The sequence below is a fragment of the Rutilus rutilus genome (genome assembly GCF_951802725.1).
Source record: "Rutilus rutilus genome assembly, chromosome: 9".
NCBI classification, from domain to species: domain Eukaryota; kingdom Metazoa; phylum Chordata; class Actinopteri; order Cypriniformes; family Leuciscidae; genus Rutilus; species Rutilus rutilus.
In genome coordinates, this window is record NC_140223.1 from 18,106,764 (window position 1) to 18,123,493 (window position 16,730).

Below are 16,730 nucleotides of genomic sequence, written 5' to 3' on the forward strand. Positions count from 1 at the left end.
AAGGCCATCAGAGTTATAGTTTACTCTTAAAAATACTCCTGAAAAATAGGCCTGATATAGGACGCCATGGTTAATAATAATTTATTACATTTATATAGCGTTTTTTTGGGTACTCAAAGCACTTTACATAGAAGGGGGGAATCTCCTCAACCACCACCAATGTGCAGCATCCACCTGGATGGTTGTGTTGTTTCTGCTGCATATTAGTTCATTTAGTTTTAGTTATTTTTGTACTTAAACTAAACAAAAATATAAATGTTGTCTTAATAAAATATGTTTATTGAAATTTAGGTTTATTTCATTTTAAGTGATGAAAACTTTTATATGGTTTTGGTTTTAGTTTTAGTTAACGATAATAACCCTGTGTTCTTGTCCACTAAAATGCAAGAACTACAATAAAAATCCCTCCGCCCAATTATAAATATCACAAAGGAATTTACCGGAATTTATATATTAAAAAATTAAAAAATGTTTTTATTTAGCATTCATCAACAATACAAGCTGACAAGACTAGTGTGGTTTTATGTAGCTGTTTTAGAAATTAAAGGCTACCCTTACCCTTTCATGCCGTAATAATTAACATATTTTCCATGTGTTTCAGGACGACTGTGTCTCCTTAAGAACTGACCTTTGTTCTTTCCCTTGTAGAAGATCTTGAGATCCATCACTCCTGTCAGTCTGCCCACTATCATCTCACTGTCTGGTGAGCCTGATTTAGGTGCTTTGAAGATTCCCATTCTAGACCAGTCATCCCAGTACAGGTCATTCTACACCAGCAAAGACCAGTTCAACAATGAGTTTATGATTATCAAAGAAGGTTTGATAGAATACCAGTTGCAACATTCCCAGAAAGTGATAAGACTGGGCCTACCTTAAAAACAGCAATGGCATAAGGATGAGGCAGGCCCTCCATTACCACAGTGCGGTGGCCTCCATTAAAGTCTGCTCTTTCAATGCGGTCTCCATATGCCTCTGTCCAGTACAGCCACGATTCATCTGCCGTTATGCCATTGGGCCAGCGAACTCCCTCGGACACGATGCAGGAGATGTTGGATCCGTCCATCCAGCTGCGGTAGACGCCCGCCGCGCGATCGCCCCAGTCTGTCCAAAACATCAGGCTAAGAGAGACAGCACATGCAGCTTAGTACTCAGGGAGCAAAAGGTCGGCTAAGGAAAACAAAGGGGATTATGGGAACACCGTACCTCTCTCCTGGCATGAGAGTCAGGGCTCGAGGCTGTTCCACCACTGAAGAGTTGACCAGAGTGCGTCTCAGGTCTCCGTCAGAGTTGGACACCTGGACGAGAGACAGTGTGAGGACGACTACATGAACGAATGTCTGTAACTGATGTTGCTGTAGTTGTTTTAACATTTGATTACCTCGATTTTTTGAGCACCAGCATCCACCCAATACAGCAACCGGCTGATGGGGTCAAATGACAGCGCCTCCACGTTTTGTAGGTCCTTTTTGACAATCACTTCTTGTCCAGAGCTTCCATTCAAACACAATCTCTACACAAAAAAACAGACAAAATGCTTATAAATTGCTTTTAAAATTTCTCTAATATTATATATATATATATATATAAATTGGGGAAAATATTTTAAAAAGCTGGTAATTATTTGTTATGGACAACGACTGAAATGTTAATATTTTGTATTATTTTGTATTTTATAATACAACATTACAGTTTTAAACTATTTTGTCTTAATACATTAAAAATAAGACACTAAATAAACAAATTTTTAAATGCTTTAAATATTTATGCTTTAGGCATGACAAAGTTATAATGCACAGCATGAAAAATTTATAAAATGAATAATTTTGAGATCTGCTATTTTACAGTTTAAAGTGTCAATAAATTATGAGTGTTATTAAAGATTAACTTTAAGCAAAGGTCATCTAAATATAACAAACAGGGGAAATAGATGTGAACAACTGAACACCAATTAAATATACAATATCAGCCAACACAACAAATTCTCCAATATCAGTCAATAATAACCAATATATGGCACCGATATATTGCGCATCCCTAAAAAGATGTTTATTCACCTGAATGGTGTCCAGCGAAATATCAGCCCAGTATAGGCAGTTCTTCTCATAATCAAAGTCCAGCGCCACCGCCTCATGGAGACCCGAGAGGGGGAGCGGCTGGTCTGTGCCTGTGGCCAGATCAAAGCGGTGGATGGAGTTCCTCACCGCATACAGGATAAACTCATTACTCTCTAAAAGAAGAAGAAGGCAAGAGTGTTCAGCTAAGAGATTTCGTTGAGCATTTCATCTCAAAACCACTGGCACTAAAATGGAGTTGTTCCTTGCTAACAGCCTCCACTCATCTGGGAAGACTTTCCATTTTCTATTTCATTGAAAATCTTAAAAGAAATCTGATGGCACATCAGTCACATCCCTTTCTTCTCCCACTGCTTCAGATTTGAGCTTTCTGAAAGGGCCCCTTATTTATTCCCAGCATCGAGTCTCAGAGGCAAGCCAATCAACACAGCCACTGAAGCGTGGTCAAGTGGCTGAGCACCACAATGCCAGAGAAAAGAGGCAGTCTAGACAGTGACGGCTCTTGAACAGCTCGGTGGGAAGATGGGCTTTTGATTACACTACAAACAATCCTAATTCGATTTTTAAATCTCATCTTTAGGACTGACAGTCCACATTACTGTATGCAATGTGTTAACGGGATAGTTCACCCCAAAATTTTGTTTTCATTTACTAACCCTCATGTTGTTCCAAACCTGTATGAGTTTCTTTCTTCTGCTGAACACAAAAGAAGGTATTTTAAAGAACGTTGGTAACCAGACAGTTAACGGCACCCATTGTCTTCCATAGTATTTTTTTTTCCTATTATGGAAGTCAATGCCGTCAAATGTCTGGTTACCAACATTCTTTAAAATATCTTCCATTTTAAAAATATCAAACATTTCCATTTTTGGGTGAACTATCGCTTTAAATCTATGAGGTGCCAGAGTAATGACTAGGCATCATCTTGTACAACAACAGAGTAGCTTTCAATGCATCGGTCCATCATGACATCTCACTGCGTCATGTTGAAGAATTACCTTATTTTACACATTTATGCATTTATTATGGACACACATTCAGGTACAGTTGTAGACATTACTGTGATTTGTATATGAAATGTCACATTGTGTGCTTACAGTGAAATACATTTCCAATGTATTTTTTATGTGTTTTTTGCTACCAAACAACTAAACGGAATTATTACGAAAAACTAGATCAAGAGAAAAAGTGAAGGTCTAACATTATTCTATATCTTGCATCTGCATACGGTTACTATGTCATATGTCACTATGACTACATAACACAGCATTTCGAAAAAGTCCACCAGTGAAAAACAAGATGTTTTAACTTCAAGATGGAAAAAATCAAGATAAAGATATAAATCTCATTTAAAATTTGGTCAGTTTTGATGTTTTGGTTATTGCTGTGGTTGATATAAGTTAACAAGAACTAACAATGAAAACTACTTCTAAAACGTATACGGTAGTTAAGTCTTGTCTTACCATGTATTTGTGGAAACGGTGATAAAAATAATAATTCTGAGTTCTTTGATGTATAGAAAGTTCAAAACAACAGCATTTATTTGAAACAAAAATCTTCTGTAACATTAAAAACGTCTTTACTGTCGCTTTCAATCAATTAAATGCATCCATGCCTAATACAAACATTTAAAAGAAATCTTACAGACCATAAACTATTCATTTATTTATTCATTTACAATTTCATTTCTCTGACTTGAGGTTTTTCTGTGAAGTTCTTTTTTATAAGTTTGAGGCCATGTTATGAACTGTGACTCTAGAACTTCCTGTTGCATCCCATAGGACTGTGTGGTGTTCCATAAAAAGAGCTCAGACAAGATGATTGTGTAAGCTGAGGAGGAGGTTCTTACTGTACCTCCCACAGGACAGGGCAGCATTTCTCCATCCAGCCGAGCTTCGACATCTCCCCCGCTGCAGCTGTCTCCAGACACCTTCCTGTACCTAAAGCGTCAGATCACACAACTTGACATCAGTAGAAATCATCTTCGAAATGTCAAATTTCTCTTCTTGAAGAATTTAGTTCAAAAAGTTGACACTAGGTGATGCTGTAATTACACATCAATGAATTTCCTTGCTTCCATATAAATTCACCTCTTGCTGTCCTGATGTTTAGGTAACATTTTGAGAAGTACCAATGTTCCAAGCTTATTTGAAAATGCTAATTCTTGTTTTTCCATGATTTGAACTGTAGGAAATTAAATAAATAACCACATAAATAGCAGTATTGATGGATTTTTGTGTGCATAAGAATCATTAAATATCTTTATCAGCACAGATCTATGTTTTCATAAACATGCCCTTAAAGGGCAAGCGATATTTTTAGAGTGGTCTCAAATGTGTTAAATCTCAGTAGTAATTTTTCGATATCCCTTTAAATAGATCTAGATTAAGTTCCACAGTGAAATACAAAAGATTAACAGCATAAACTGTCCTAAATGTTAAATAACAAAAATGCTTGAAAACAGATACAGTCCTAATATATCTGAGCGTCCCTAAATAATCGTAAGTAGCATTACTTCCCCATTTTCCCAGGAATCATTTTTAATAGTAATTAACCTCCTCCAGCTCACATCTCAACTGACTGAGCAAGAGATCTAAACTCATCCAGCTAAATTCGGTTCATGTCCATGTTCTAAATAAATCCTCTCCTCTCGACGGCAGATAATGAGAGGAGAGATGCATGGTGACACAGCAGTGGCAGATCTAATAATGCTCCCGGGCTGCAGCTGATGGTGGCGGCGGCTAACAATCCGTATCCAGAAGGACACAGAGCCTATAATGAGGATTCACCCCTTTGGACTCTCTTTTGTTTCGCTGTTTTACAGCACTGAATCACAACAGATGTGATTTGGCTTTATAGAAAGAAAAATGCTCTTTAAAGTGACCTCTACAATCTAATAATAATAATACTAAGCTCGAAAATATATTATATATATATATATATATATATATATATATATATATATATATATATATATATATATATATATATATATATATATTTGTAAGTATCCACCTAATTTAATATAACAAAACTACTGTTGATAATCAGCCAACTCATTTCAGAAGTTACATAAAATAAACAATCTGGTAGAAGTCTTATTTTGACAAGACAATGTTTATCTGTGACAGAGTATATTAGTGACAAGGTGGAAAAAAATAATTAAATTTGCTCTGGTTCAGTATTGTAAGATAATACAACATGAAAAGAGGTAAATATTTTTTAATTGGTAATACACTAACGTTCAAAAGTTTGGGGTCAGTAAGATATTTTAATGTTTTAGAAAGAAGTCCCTTATGTTAACCAAGGCTACAATTTACAAATTACAATGGAAAATAACTGTTTTCTGTTTTAATGCATTTTAAAATGTAATTTATTCTTGTAATGGCAAAGCTGAATTTTCAGCATCATTACTCCAGTCTTCAGTGTCACATGATCCTTCAGAAGTCATTCTAATATGCTGATATTTCTTATTATTATCAATGTTGTGCTGCTTAATATTTTTGTGAAAACTGTAATATATTTATAAGAATTCTTTGAGGAATAAGAAGTACAAAAGAACAGCATTTATTTGAAATGGAGATATTTTGCAACATTATAAATGTCTAAACTAACTTTTGGTTAATTTAATGCATCCTTGCAGAATAAAATTATTAATAAATAAATAAATAAATAAAAATCACCCAACTTTTGAACGGTAGAGTATATAATCATAATGGTTGTTAGCAAGGATGGATAACCACATTCTCACCCTTTGCTGCGGCGGTAAGTTGTGCCCACCGGACAGGGAACTGGTGGGGCATACAGGTTTCCAGAAAACTCAGGATCAGGTACGCACACCTCGAGAGACAGATCCTCGCTCAGCTTAAACCCGTAGTCACTGGGAACAGAGAGAGATGAGCCAATAAAACAGAGAAAATTGATTACGTATTCAGGTGAAGACAATGGCAACATGAGATAAACGTAGACCGAGCTCATACCACTCGTAGTCCTGACGAGTGCAGGAGCAGTTGGACAGAGTGACGGGCCTGTCGAAGTCCTCGCCGTTGAAGCAGGTGGCGTGAGGAGAGCGGCGCTTGTACACCATCTCTCTGCCGAGCAGACAGCCATTTCCTCTCTCGTCAGAGGGAGACCACCGTTTATAGTCGCCCTCGGAGCACGGCACACCTAAGCACACACAACATCACATGTAGAACCACAAAAAGGAGTTTGCCAAAACAAACTTTGAATGTTGGCTTGACAAACCATTGACTGAAAATATAAAAAGACTCAAAGGGGAACTGAAACGAACAAAATATAATTTGTTAACATGTTGGTTATTAAAATTGTAAACAAATTAATTTTAAAAAATAATATTGAAAACAAAACAGTTTTTCCCAATACTGAAATTTACATTTGTTGTTATCAGAGCGCAGCCGTGTTCGATGACATCACTGGCATGGTACCACTGTAGGCTACTAACGTTATGTCAGACTACTCTACTGCTACTCTGACTGAACTGACTGATTTTGACAGTGTGGACAGAGAACTTTACAAGTTAACACTAAAAACAGCATTTAAGTAAGAAATTGAATCATCAAATGAAATAATAAAACTGCATATTCTTCACTGTATGAATGAAACGTATACTGATTCTTATATAGACTGCTGTCACTTTAAGAACTACAGTAATGCAGGGATCTAAAATACACGATTTCTTACAGATGTTTACATTAACTTCAGACAAAACGAACTGTTTAAGTGAACCTTGTGTACACTTTAAATGCAATATTACGATAAAGAGAATTTAGTTTAGTGCACGCGCTGTGACAGCTGGCTGTCTGTGCATTGCGTTTAGGCGTGTGCGCTCGTCAAATTTAAACTGGCAAGGCGTGCCGCCGCGTCTCTCATACAGTTTGAAAGTGGCTGAAATCACACTAACAAACAAGTATCTTGCGGGTGTCATCGATGGATATTGCTTATATTGGATAACAACCTCGTTGTCGGATTAATATAGCAAGGTGATCTACGGTGAAGGTGAACATCACGATAACCATTCACGGACCGTTGAAGCTCAAAGATGGCTGCGCCCTAGTAACAAAACAACAAACTAACATCACTGTTTTCCCCCCTTGTAACTACTTAAGCAGTTTAAAGTGTCCTATCACAAATAACAATGATAACACATCTGTTATATCACCTTTACTTCCTATTTCGTTTGATTTCCCCTTTAAATTTGAAGGTTATTTACTCTAGATATAATTGAGGATCTATTCAGTGTTAAGTGTTGGATAATACTGTATATATAACATTGCAAGTGTGGTTGATTGGCTGTTAGGCAGTTGCTAGGGCATTCCGGGTGGTTGCAGGGGAGTTGCCCATTGTTTTTGCTAAACAGTTGCTATACTGATGCAATGGTGTTCAGACAGAGTGGCTCCTTAAAGGGATAGTTCACCCAAAAATCATTTACTTCATTTACTCACCCTCAAGTAGTTCCAAACCTGTATGAATTTCTTTCACAACTTGGAACAACTTGAGGGTAAGTAAATTATGACAATTTTAATTTTGGGGTGAACTAACCCTTTAAAAATTAAGTCATAATTTACTCACCCTGTTGTTGGTATAATGCTGTATTTTTAATGGATCTTTCTGTGATACTTCTGCATCTTTTTTTAAAAGCTTGATGCTGGTCACTATTCACTGCCATTATATGGACGAGCACAAGCGGGACATTTTTTAAAAACCCTTCTTTTGTGGTCCATTAAAGAAAGAACGGCATTCGGCATTAGAACACCACCAGGGTGAATAAATGGTGGCCTAATTCTTTAAGAATTTTACTGTTTTTATAGAGTATTCAGGTTGGCTGATAGGGATTTTGCTAGATGTTGTGGGTAGTTACAAAGTGGTTGCTAGGGTGCTTTGGATGGTGTACCAGTCATGAGTGCATTGTTCTCTTACCAAGCACATCACTAGCGTTGACCTGCACAATGAGCCAGCTGTGTTTCTGGTCTGCATAAGAGCCGAAGACAGTGAAGATGGTGCTCTTCTCACCCGGTTCAGTCAGCAGTTGGTACACATATACATCCTGCTCAGAGAACTGGAACTCCTTCCAGGTTTCCCCCTCATTAGTACTGAATCTGAGCCAGCAAAAGACAAGACACAGCTATCAGTAACATCCTAAAGCCGGATAATACTCAGATTTTACTAAAAGAACAGCGACATTAGATCCTTAAATGCTAACTGACTTGAGTGTTTTGGTGGAGCCGCCCTGCGCGATAGCCATCAGGATCCCTCCGTGATCTCCCCAGGTGTAGAAATGAGGACCAGTCAGGGCCTAAATAACACACATATCTGTTACATGGAACAACACACGCTGCTATGCTTTTCAAAAAGTCTGGGAATATAATAAGTGCTATTGTACTGGGCAGCAGCGTTAAACTTTTTTTGTTAAGGGGGAACCAATGGCATTCTGGCTCAAATGGTGCCCTAGGTAATATAATACATGACAGAAAAAGTCCTTAATGTAAGATAGGATAGTCTAGAGAAAGGGGAAATGGGTTCAAATACTGACTTAACATTTAAATGCAACAAAAGTTAAATCAAAGTGTTGCAATATTAAAAGTACTTAAAAATAAAATCAAAACAGAGGAAAAACCTCAAAGAGGAGAAATGAAAGTAAAATATACATAATAAATAAAATATTAAATAAATGCAAAAATACTGTCAAATCAGAGACATGAAAGTAAAATATATAAAATAAATCATTTATTAATTGAATTAATTACTCAATGAGATAATACTCAGACAGATTTTAGAAGTTGCTGACTATCACGGAGAAAGGCCCTAGTGTGTGATAAAACTAGTTCTCACCTCTCTCCATCTGACCCCTGCGCTGCTGGATACATACACATTGGGCTTATTGGCCAGATTCTTTCCCACAGATCCTGTACAGAAAGAAAAAAAACGTAGAGAGGAAAAAAGATGACAGTCAATATTTACACAGCATCTGGTGTCATATCTCACAGGCCTCTATTACAAATGATATCAGGTGACCAGCTGACAAAAGGACAGCGTTAAATACAAATGTAAATGAGGTATTTATGTGCTGTGATGTAAACCGAATGAGACATGGTCACAAGCGCATCTGACCACACGATAATGGTGTAGATGCTAATGCGTCCCTGTAAACAGTGAAAGACAGCCTACTCAAGATTCAGATCAAAATAGCAGGACATTAGCACAAACAAAGAGAAACAAAGTGTTTCTGTCAGATGCTTCAGTCTTGCCACTGTGACAAGACGCCCAGACACGGATACTGTCTGTCACCTTCTCTCTTTTCGCAGCCCTGGAATCAGAACCCTTGTTGTCCTTTTCTCGAAGACAATGTCATTAATTAATTTGGGGTGTAATATACTTCATTTACATTAATCTACTTAAGAGATATGCAGCACTTAACTTTTTTTTTTGTGCAATGAGAACAATGTTGAGGTGGCGAGGCCGCTCTCGGCTGGCTAAGACGAGGAGTGCGAGGGTGTGTTTGTATGTGATAATTAGCCAGTGGGTGAAGTACAAATAATTATCACATCTGCGCTGGAGCGATAGCAGCCGAAACGGGCAGACATTTTCACAAGCCTCCTGTGCCTCTCATCTTCATGCATGCACATTATCTAATAATCATTTAATTAAAGGTCTGGCAGTGGCTGGCAGAAGGAGAGAGAGGGATACAAGAGGGAGGAAGTGCCTTCCAAACTGTGCAAAGAGGGCAAAAATCAATGTTTTCTGCCAGGCATGAACTCAAGAAGTCGGGTTCATGCACTTGCTCCCTATCATTACAGTGTGTACCGCATTCTCTGAAGGGACCTATATGCACTCGGTTAATAAGAGCAGAGCAGAGCAGAGCAGAGCAGAGCAGCAAGAACAGGGACACTGTGGTGCTAGTATTTCCTCTTTCTTGCACATACGAGAGGTGTTTAACCACAAAGCAGAGAGGCGGGTCAATGTGGCCCACCTGTTGCCATGATGAGGCCAGGTGCAGACTCTTTAGACAGAATAGGGATCCTGCGCAGCTGAATATTTAGCAGCTGACTCCACCGCTGGGCCAAGTGCAAGGAACAGCCATTGTCCAACTGAGAGATGGAGAGGGGGGAGAGAGAGAAATAGTGAGTGTGGTAATGCTAAAGATAAAGAGCACAAACAGCTCACCGCAAGCATTACAAAAAAATTCTACTTCCTGCTGCAATTAAAAAACTTGCTACTCTAACTCACTTTCTGCAAACACAAAACCACAGTGTCAAACATGCTTGGTGTCGCGTATACAAGAAGCATGCAAAAAGAGGACATGGTGGGGATGAGCACAATTTAAAGGGTTTTATTTAAAATAATTTGTATTCAATTTGATCTATTTTTTTTTGACAAAAGAACATACATATATACACATACACATATATATTTTCTATATATATAGTGTGTGTGTGTGTGTGTGTGTGTGTGTGTGTGTGTGTGTGTATGTATGTATGTATGTATGTATGTATATATGTATATATGTAGTATATATATATATGTATGTATGTGTGTGTGTGTGTGTGTGTGTGTGTGTGTGTGTGTGTATGTATGTATGTATGTATGTATATGTATATGTATATGTATATCTGTATATATATATATATATGTGTGTATGTATGTATGTGTGTGTGTGTGTGTGTGTCAAATTCATATACAAAATAACCAAAAATTTAAATGACTATATCAACCTGATATTTAATATCTCTGCATTCCTAGTAATCACATATGCCAGCAATGATCAATCATGAATACATGAATATATGAATATTTGTAACTGTGCCATTTTGGGTAGTGAATGGTCTGAATGGTCAGAGGGAAATCACAACTTGTGCTGAAGAGCAAATAGTGAGTTTCAGAAGCAAATCTGTATAGAAAGAGCGTCCACATAGGATGTGCTCTGATGTGCAGCCGAATGGGAGCTAAATTAAATGGATCAAATCACAGGGGTCACAAGGATCACACTTTTATATGTTGGACCATTATTAATAAATGAGAAAGCTGCAAAACAGTGAAATCCTCCTTGCTCTTGAGTACTTGGCTGATTTATCTAGTACCAAAGTAGCCAAAATGACCAATATCCTCAATACCTGGCAGTCTATGGTTCCTCCCAGGCTGTCGGCCTCAGGTGGCTGCAGAAGTTCCCAGGTTCCTCCTTTATCAAACGTGATGACTGATCGCATGTTGTCCTCTGTGACTGATCCATTGATCAGAGTGGCCACAAACACACCCCTAAGCCCCTCGACCCGGTGGAGATCTGCAAACGGCTCGTTGGCGAAGTACCTTTCAAATACACAAAAACAAAAATTTTATGTGCCGTGCCATGCCATTCATATCTGCCAAGAGAGGCGCTCTTTGAAAATGCCAATGGCACGCGAGCCAAGCGCATCTCATCTGCATTCCGCACTGCAGTAATTGCGTCTCTGCTCTCAGGCGGCCGTGCTGAGCTCAGTGGTTTGGCTGTGGGTGAGATCCCGCTCTGCCGCAGAGTAAAACAATAGCATGTCCTTGGGAAGCCGTGTAGGAATGATGGATTGCTTTTCTACTGACAGTGTGAGTGGAGGGACCGGTGGGCGAAGACATAGTTCTTGCATTATAGAGACGAGACCTCACTAACCTGCTTATGGGTTAAGACGTGCGGAGCCAAAAACGGATTTACAGCACCGATGAGGGTCCGTCACTAAACCGAGAAGAGTTCAAGTAAAGGTGACGAGACCAAGAGCTGCGTAAGACTGGGGCTTAATGTGAATTAATGAAGTGGAATGTGTTCCTGGCTCAACATGGTTGTTGGCTCTCAGGCCCTGTTTACACCTGGTATTAAGATGCGTTTTGGTCGATCGGATCACAAGTAGACGAGGTAGACACATACCCGTTTACACCTGGTGTTTTAATCCGTCTCTTTTGTCCATTATTGACCACTTCTGTCCTGATTACTTCTAGGGGATGGTCTATGGACGGGTAAAAGTATGTGGGTTTTTTTCAGATCTTTCGATCTAATGGACAAATTAAGCTTGCGCAATTTACATATGAACGTGCCCGGAGAAGACAGAAAAACACATGGAGAGCAGCAGCTTTCGTTTCAGCTCTGAAAGCCGCAAGACTACATTGAACGCGATGAATACGTGTTAGAAATCGGGAATGGTTAGAGAACATTGTGCTTGGTACATTTTTCGTCTTCAAACCAAACTTGGGTCTCCAGCCGACAAAGTTTAAATCCTGTCTGGCTAGCGTGCTTCCCATAATGTTTACAGTCAGTAGGCGGAGAGTAGGCGTTCTTTTGTGGCTGTTCGAACGCATTTAGCCACTACAGTCCATAGTCAGATTGTACGGTTAGAGTGAAGTCAGTCTTTTTTCTTTTCTTTTTTTGGCAGTGACACTAAAAGTAGAAAAACTTTAATTTAGCTGAAAGTCTTCAATATTAGCTATTTTGTTAAAAGGTTTAATTGTAATTATTTATTTAGCATTTTCATTTAAAATCTACTCTACTGTTCAAAACTGTGGGTCAGTATGAAGGAAATATTACTTTTAATTAGCAAGGATACATTAAATTGATTAAAAGTGACAGTCATTTTTTTTAATAGTTACATACATTTCAAATAAATGCTATTCTTTTGATCTTACTACTCATCAAAAATATTAAGCAGCAGAATTTTGTTTACCCCTGCAGCAAATCACCAGTGACACTGAAGATTAAAGTAATGATGCTGAAAATTCGGCTTTGCCATCAAGGAATAAACTACATTATAAAATATATTAACATGGAAAACAGTTCTAATAATTTTTTACTGTAATTTTGATCAAATAAATGCAGCCTTGTTGAGCATAAGAGACTTCAAACACATTTTTAAAAATGAGATCAAAACCATTGACCTCTAAGGCAATACAAAGCATTTAGCATTTAGGAGTAGGGTTAGGGATATGATTGTTCAACAGAAATGTTGTTCCAGGACCAACAAACAAATGTCCTTCTTGGGTAAATCACATTAATGGTCACCGTGTCTGTGGACAAGCAGTGTTTAGCAGCTCAAACAAATGCACACACACTGTGATGTTCAACTGTACCTGATAAGCGTGTTGCTCCCAGAGCCATCAGGGCTGAAGTACAACACATTCTCTAGGGACAGAGAGAAGGACAGGCCCTGTGTGTCGGAGATGTACAGGTGCGTAACACTATTATTGTGGTTCACACACACGAACACCTGGTCCTCAGAAGCATCTGCTATGTAGTACTCCTGGCAGAGAGTGGAGAGCAGGGAATCGCATAAGACAGGTAAACAAACATGAAGCTTTAAAAGTCATGGCCACAAATCTACCCGAGACTAAACGAAGCTGACGGCACTCACCGTGATAGGGTGGCGGGTGTTAAACTGAGCTGCTCTCATTGGCTGCCGGTTGTAAGAAACCCACAGCTGGACAGACTGAGACTCATGGCTCCCAAACAACGTCTGTGGAAACACATTAACAAATGAGATTAACCATCCCAAATAAAGATCACATATTACAATTTGTCAAATCAGAGATTGATCAATAATTTATTTTATGGCCTATACTGAAACAGTTTATTTTAACATTTATATGTAATATTGATATCTAATGACACAATAACTATATGATCTATAAACTACAAAATAAGCATTTTTTATATTTTATTATTAATTTAATAATATTAACATACATTTTACTGAATAATTTATTCTTATTTTTTAAGATTCTCTATATTTATTCTAAATGTAATAATTGCTGTTTATAGCATTATATTTATGCAGAGATGTTTTGGTAACTGAATGTTAATTTCTTTTAAATACATTTTTAAATGTAACATTTCAAATGTATAATTTTAATATTTAACATTTAAAATGGAACATCTAAAACCTAATATTAAATACAATTATTTAAGTTTTTTTTTTTATTAAGATTTAATCATTAGAATGATTAATGAAAAAACTGAGTACACATCCAAACAATAAATGAAAAAATCTATTCAAGTCTAATCTATACTATTCAAGTGAATATATCGTTAATCGGTCGAGTAGAAAAGTGTGAATATCTGCATGTTAAAAATTTGTTTTGCGTTAAACAGATTATCATTATATATCTAGTTCAAATGCAGCAACAAGGTGGTTTGTTTTCCAATGCTACACAAAACGGGGACATGTTGCAATAAAATGTATTAAAATTAAACAGCAGAGAGTCATAAATATTTTATAAGGTAATCTAACACCATCAGCTACCATAAACCATGGCATATATTCACTATAAACGAGGTCTGAATGGCAGACAATATTAGCATGGAGGGATATGCCCCATCAGCACAGTATTCACTAGGGTCCTGTACATGATATCACTTAATAAGGACTACTGGGGATTTGTCAGTCACTCATTTGTACTTCTAAAACTGCTGGTTTTCCAAAGATAAAAGAGATGGAAAGCTGGTGCTAGCAGCACTAGTCTAGTCAGTGTCCCAGCAACCTAGATATGTCTCTGTCTAGCATTGTCTTAAATGAGCAATGCGTCATGAAGGGACGAGTACTATCACTCGTTCTTCCCATCTTGAAGTCTTTTCTTTCGCTTTCTTCCCTCAGGAAATCAAAGCTTCGATCAATTTTGAAGTTCAGACTGCTCAAATCAGTCTTTCCCTTGTACTGTCACTGTAATCAAGCCATGGGTGAGTAAGAGTTACTTACATCAGTCCCACAAACACAGAAAAATAAGCTGTAAATTACTCTCTATAATAAACAGATTACATACAATCAAACAAAAGCTATGTCCGAAACCACTTAGTCAAAACCCCGCATTCAATATCCACTACATAGTGAATGAGTGAATTCAAATGACAAAAAAAATACTTAAAATCTGATCAGGCCATTCAGACTGAAATGCAATTTCAAAAACTGCTTCTTTAAAATGACCAGATTTCAAAGCAATTGTTTTCTTGCTGTGTAGACAAGAAGTAAAGAAGTAAACAAAGACGCCATTAGGAGGTGATAAAGGCAGTAATCGGAATAAAAGCAAATTATATTGATTATATTGCAGCAGGGCCAAAATTGATCGCAAGATGGAAGCAGTAACGGGTAAACACAGGGCCAGGGATTTACTGGGTCAGTGTAAGAACAACAGGATGTCAGATAAAAGTGTATTTATAAGCACCATCATCCTGAATAACAAGTTTAACCACTTCCTTGTTTAAATGCACAAAAGCTCAGTGTTTTCCTTCTCAGCTCTCCGCACTGCCTCGTTTTTAGTCACACCATTCATGGTATTGATTTATCTAGCTGTTAACGGCTGTCTCCAGGAACAGACTGCAGTGTTGTGGAAGGAGCCAAAACACAATCTGGCATTAGAGAGCAAAGGCGAGGGAGATCTCTCGAAAACAGACGTGTTGCCGGGAGAGCTTAAGAGAGCAAAGTGTGTGATAACAACAATCAAATCACAAAGCTGCAACAACCAGATCCAGATGCCAATACTTGGACACAGTAACATAATAATCCCATGTTATAGTGTAACCAATACATTACATACATACATACTGGTTTAAAAAAATGATTGATTAGCTTATAAATTACTGAATATTTTATATATTTTAACATAAACATGAAATAATAAAAATTATATGTAGTATACTTTGGCTATGTATGAAAATACATAATTTATTATATACACACTATACTTATTATATATAAAAAAAATTCTAGCCGATTAAATATTTGAGGTTTTAGAGTAAAATTATACAATTATATTTGCCATTAAAATGTTAACTTCCATTTCCATTGGTCTTCAACTTTCTTTCTTTTTTCTAAGTCTGGAAATCACACATTTAAAACTATCTGAATCTTATTATTATATTGATATATAATAATATGGTATTTTTAGGAAAACATTGGAAATAAGACATGGAAATTTTAACGGTAATTATAATTTTGTCTCGTTTTGCTTACCTCTATAAATATATAATATAATATAATATAAATTCATTTAAAAAAAACACCACATCATACTGCCACAATTTAAGAGGCAAATAATGCAAATAAATTGTATTTCGATAGCATCATAACTGCCACCTTCCAGGAAGGTGCAGAGTTGCTACACAGTGTTTTTGTGTGATTGAGCTGTTAACCAATCCTGTCAGGTGGTCAGAGGTCAGAAATTTTCCCTCAAATTTCCATTTGCATCTGACACCTAGATCCAACCTCCAATTTTAGCTCTTACAGAATCATTAGGCATTTACAGGCAGTTATCCACAAACAGCTCCTCTGAGAAAACTGTCATCTCTCATTCTGCTGCCATGCCATCCAAGTGTCCCTGACTACAAACTTGACAGCAAAATTCGCCTATAAAAGCCTTCTATTCTTACATGGCAACATGAATGGAATAGTTTCTGGCACATCCGGCCCAATGAATATTTGGCTTTGGAGTCACTTTGCCTTCTTTGTGGAGAAAGCATTTATCTCTGGAACAACAGCCGTACTGTGCTGGCAGTCCCTCTCATCGCTTAGTCTGGAAGAGAGATCAGACTTTCAAGCATGAGTGAGAACGTGTAGATGCAGCAATGTTGAAGAACACAGTGTGGGAAGTTCTGCATTCTATAGCGTCACAGCAAAAAGTAAACAATATTTTGTCCAA

At 37.4% G+C, this 16,730-nt stretch overlaps 1 protein-coding gene across 1 annotated transcript in view; it reads right to left on the reverse strand.

Moving 5' to 3' along the window:
• sorl1 (sortilin-related receptor, L(DLR class) A repeats containing) overlaps positions 1–16,730 on the reverse strand; it is a 60,286-nt gene that overhangs the window by 16,946 nt on the left and 26,610 nt on the right. Inside the window, exons 7-21 of the mRNA XM_084420190.1 lie at positions 13,454–13,555; positions 13,173–13,342; positions 11,201–11,393; positions 10,060–10,177; positions 8,922–8,995; positions 8,297–8,385; positions 8,010–8,188; positions 6,053–6,239; positions 5,824–5,952; positions 3,927–4,012; positions 2,055–2,227; positions 1,379–1,510; positions 1,204–1,295; positions 872–1,118; positions 629–767 (exon numbers count right to left, since the gene is read on the reverse strand). Of these exons, the coding sequence (XP_084276316.1) occupies positions 629–767; positions 872–1,118; positions 1,204–1,295; positions 1,379–1,510; positions 2,055–2,227; positions 3,927–4,012; positions 5,824–5,952; positions 6,053–6,239; positions 8,010–8,188; positions 8,297–8,385; positions 8,922–8,995; positions 10,060–10,177; positions 11,201–11,393; positions 13,173–13,342; positions 13,454–13,555 (2,110 nt within the window). The remainder of the gene's footprint in view (positions 1–628; positions 768–871; positions 1,119–1,203; positions 1,296–1,378; positions 1,511–2,054; positions 2,228–3,926; positions 4,013–5,823; positions 5,953–6,052; positions 6,240–8,009; positions 8,189–8,296; positions 8,386–8,921; positions 8,996–10,059; positions 10,178–11,200; positions 11,394–13,172; positions 13,343–13,453; positions 13,556–16,730) is intronic.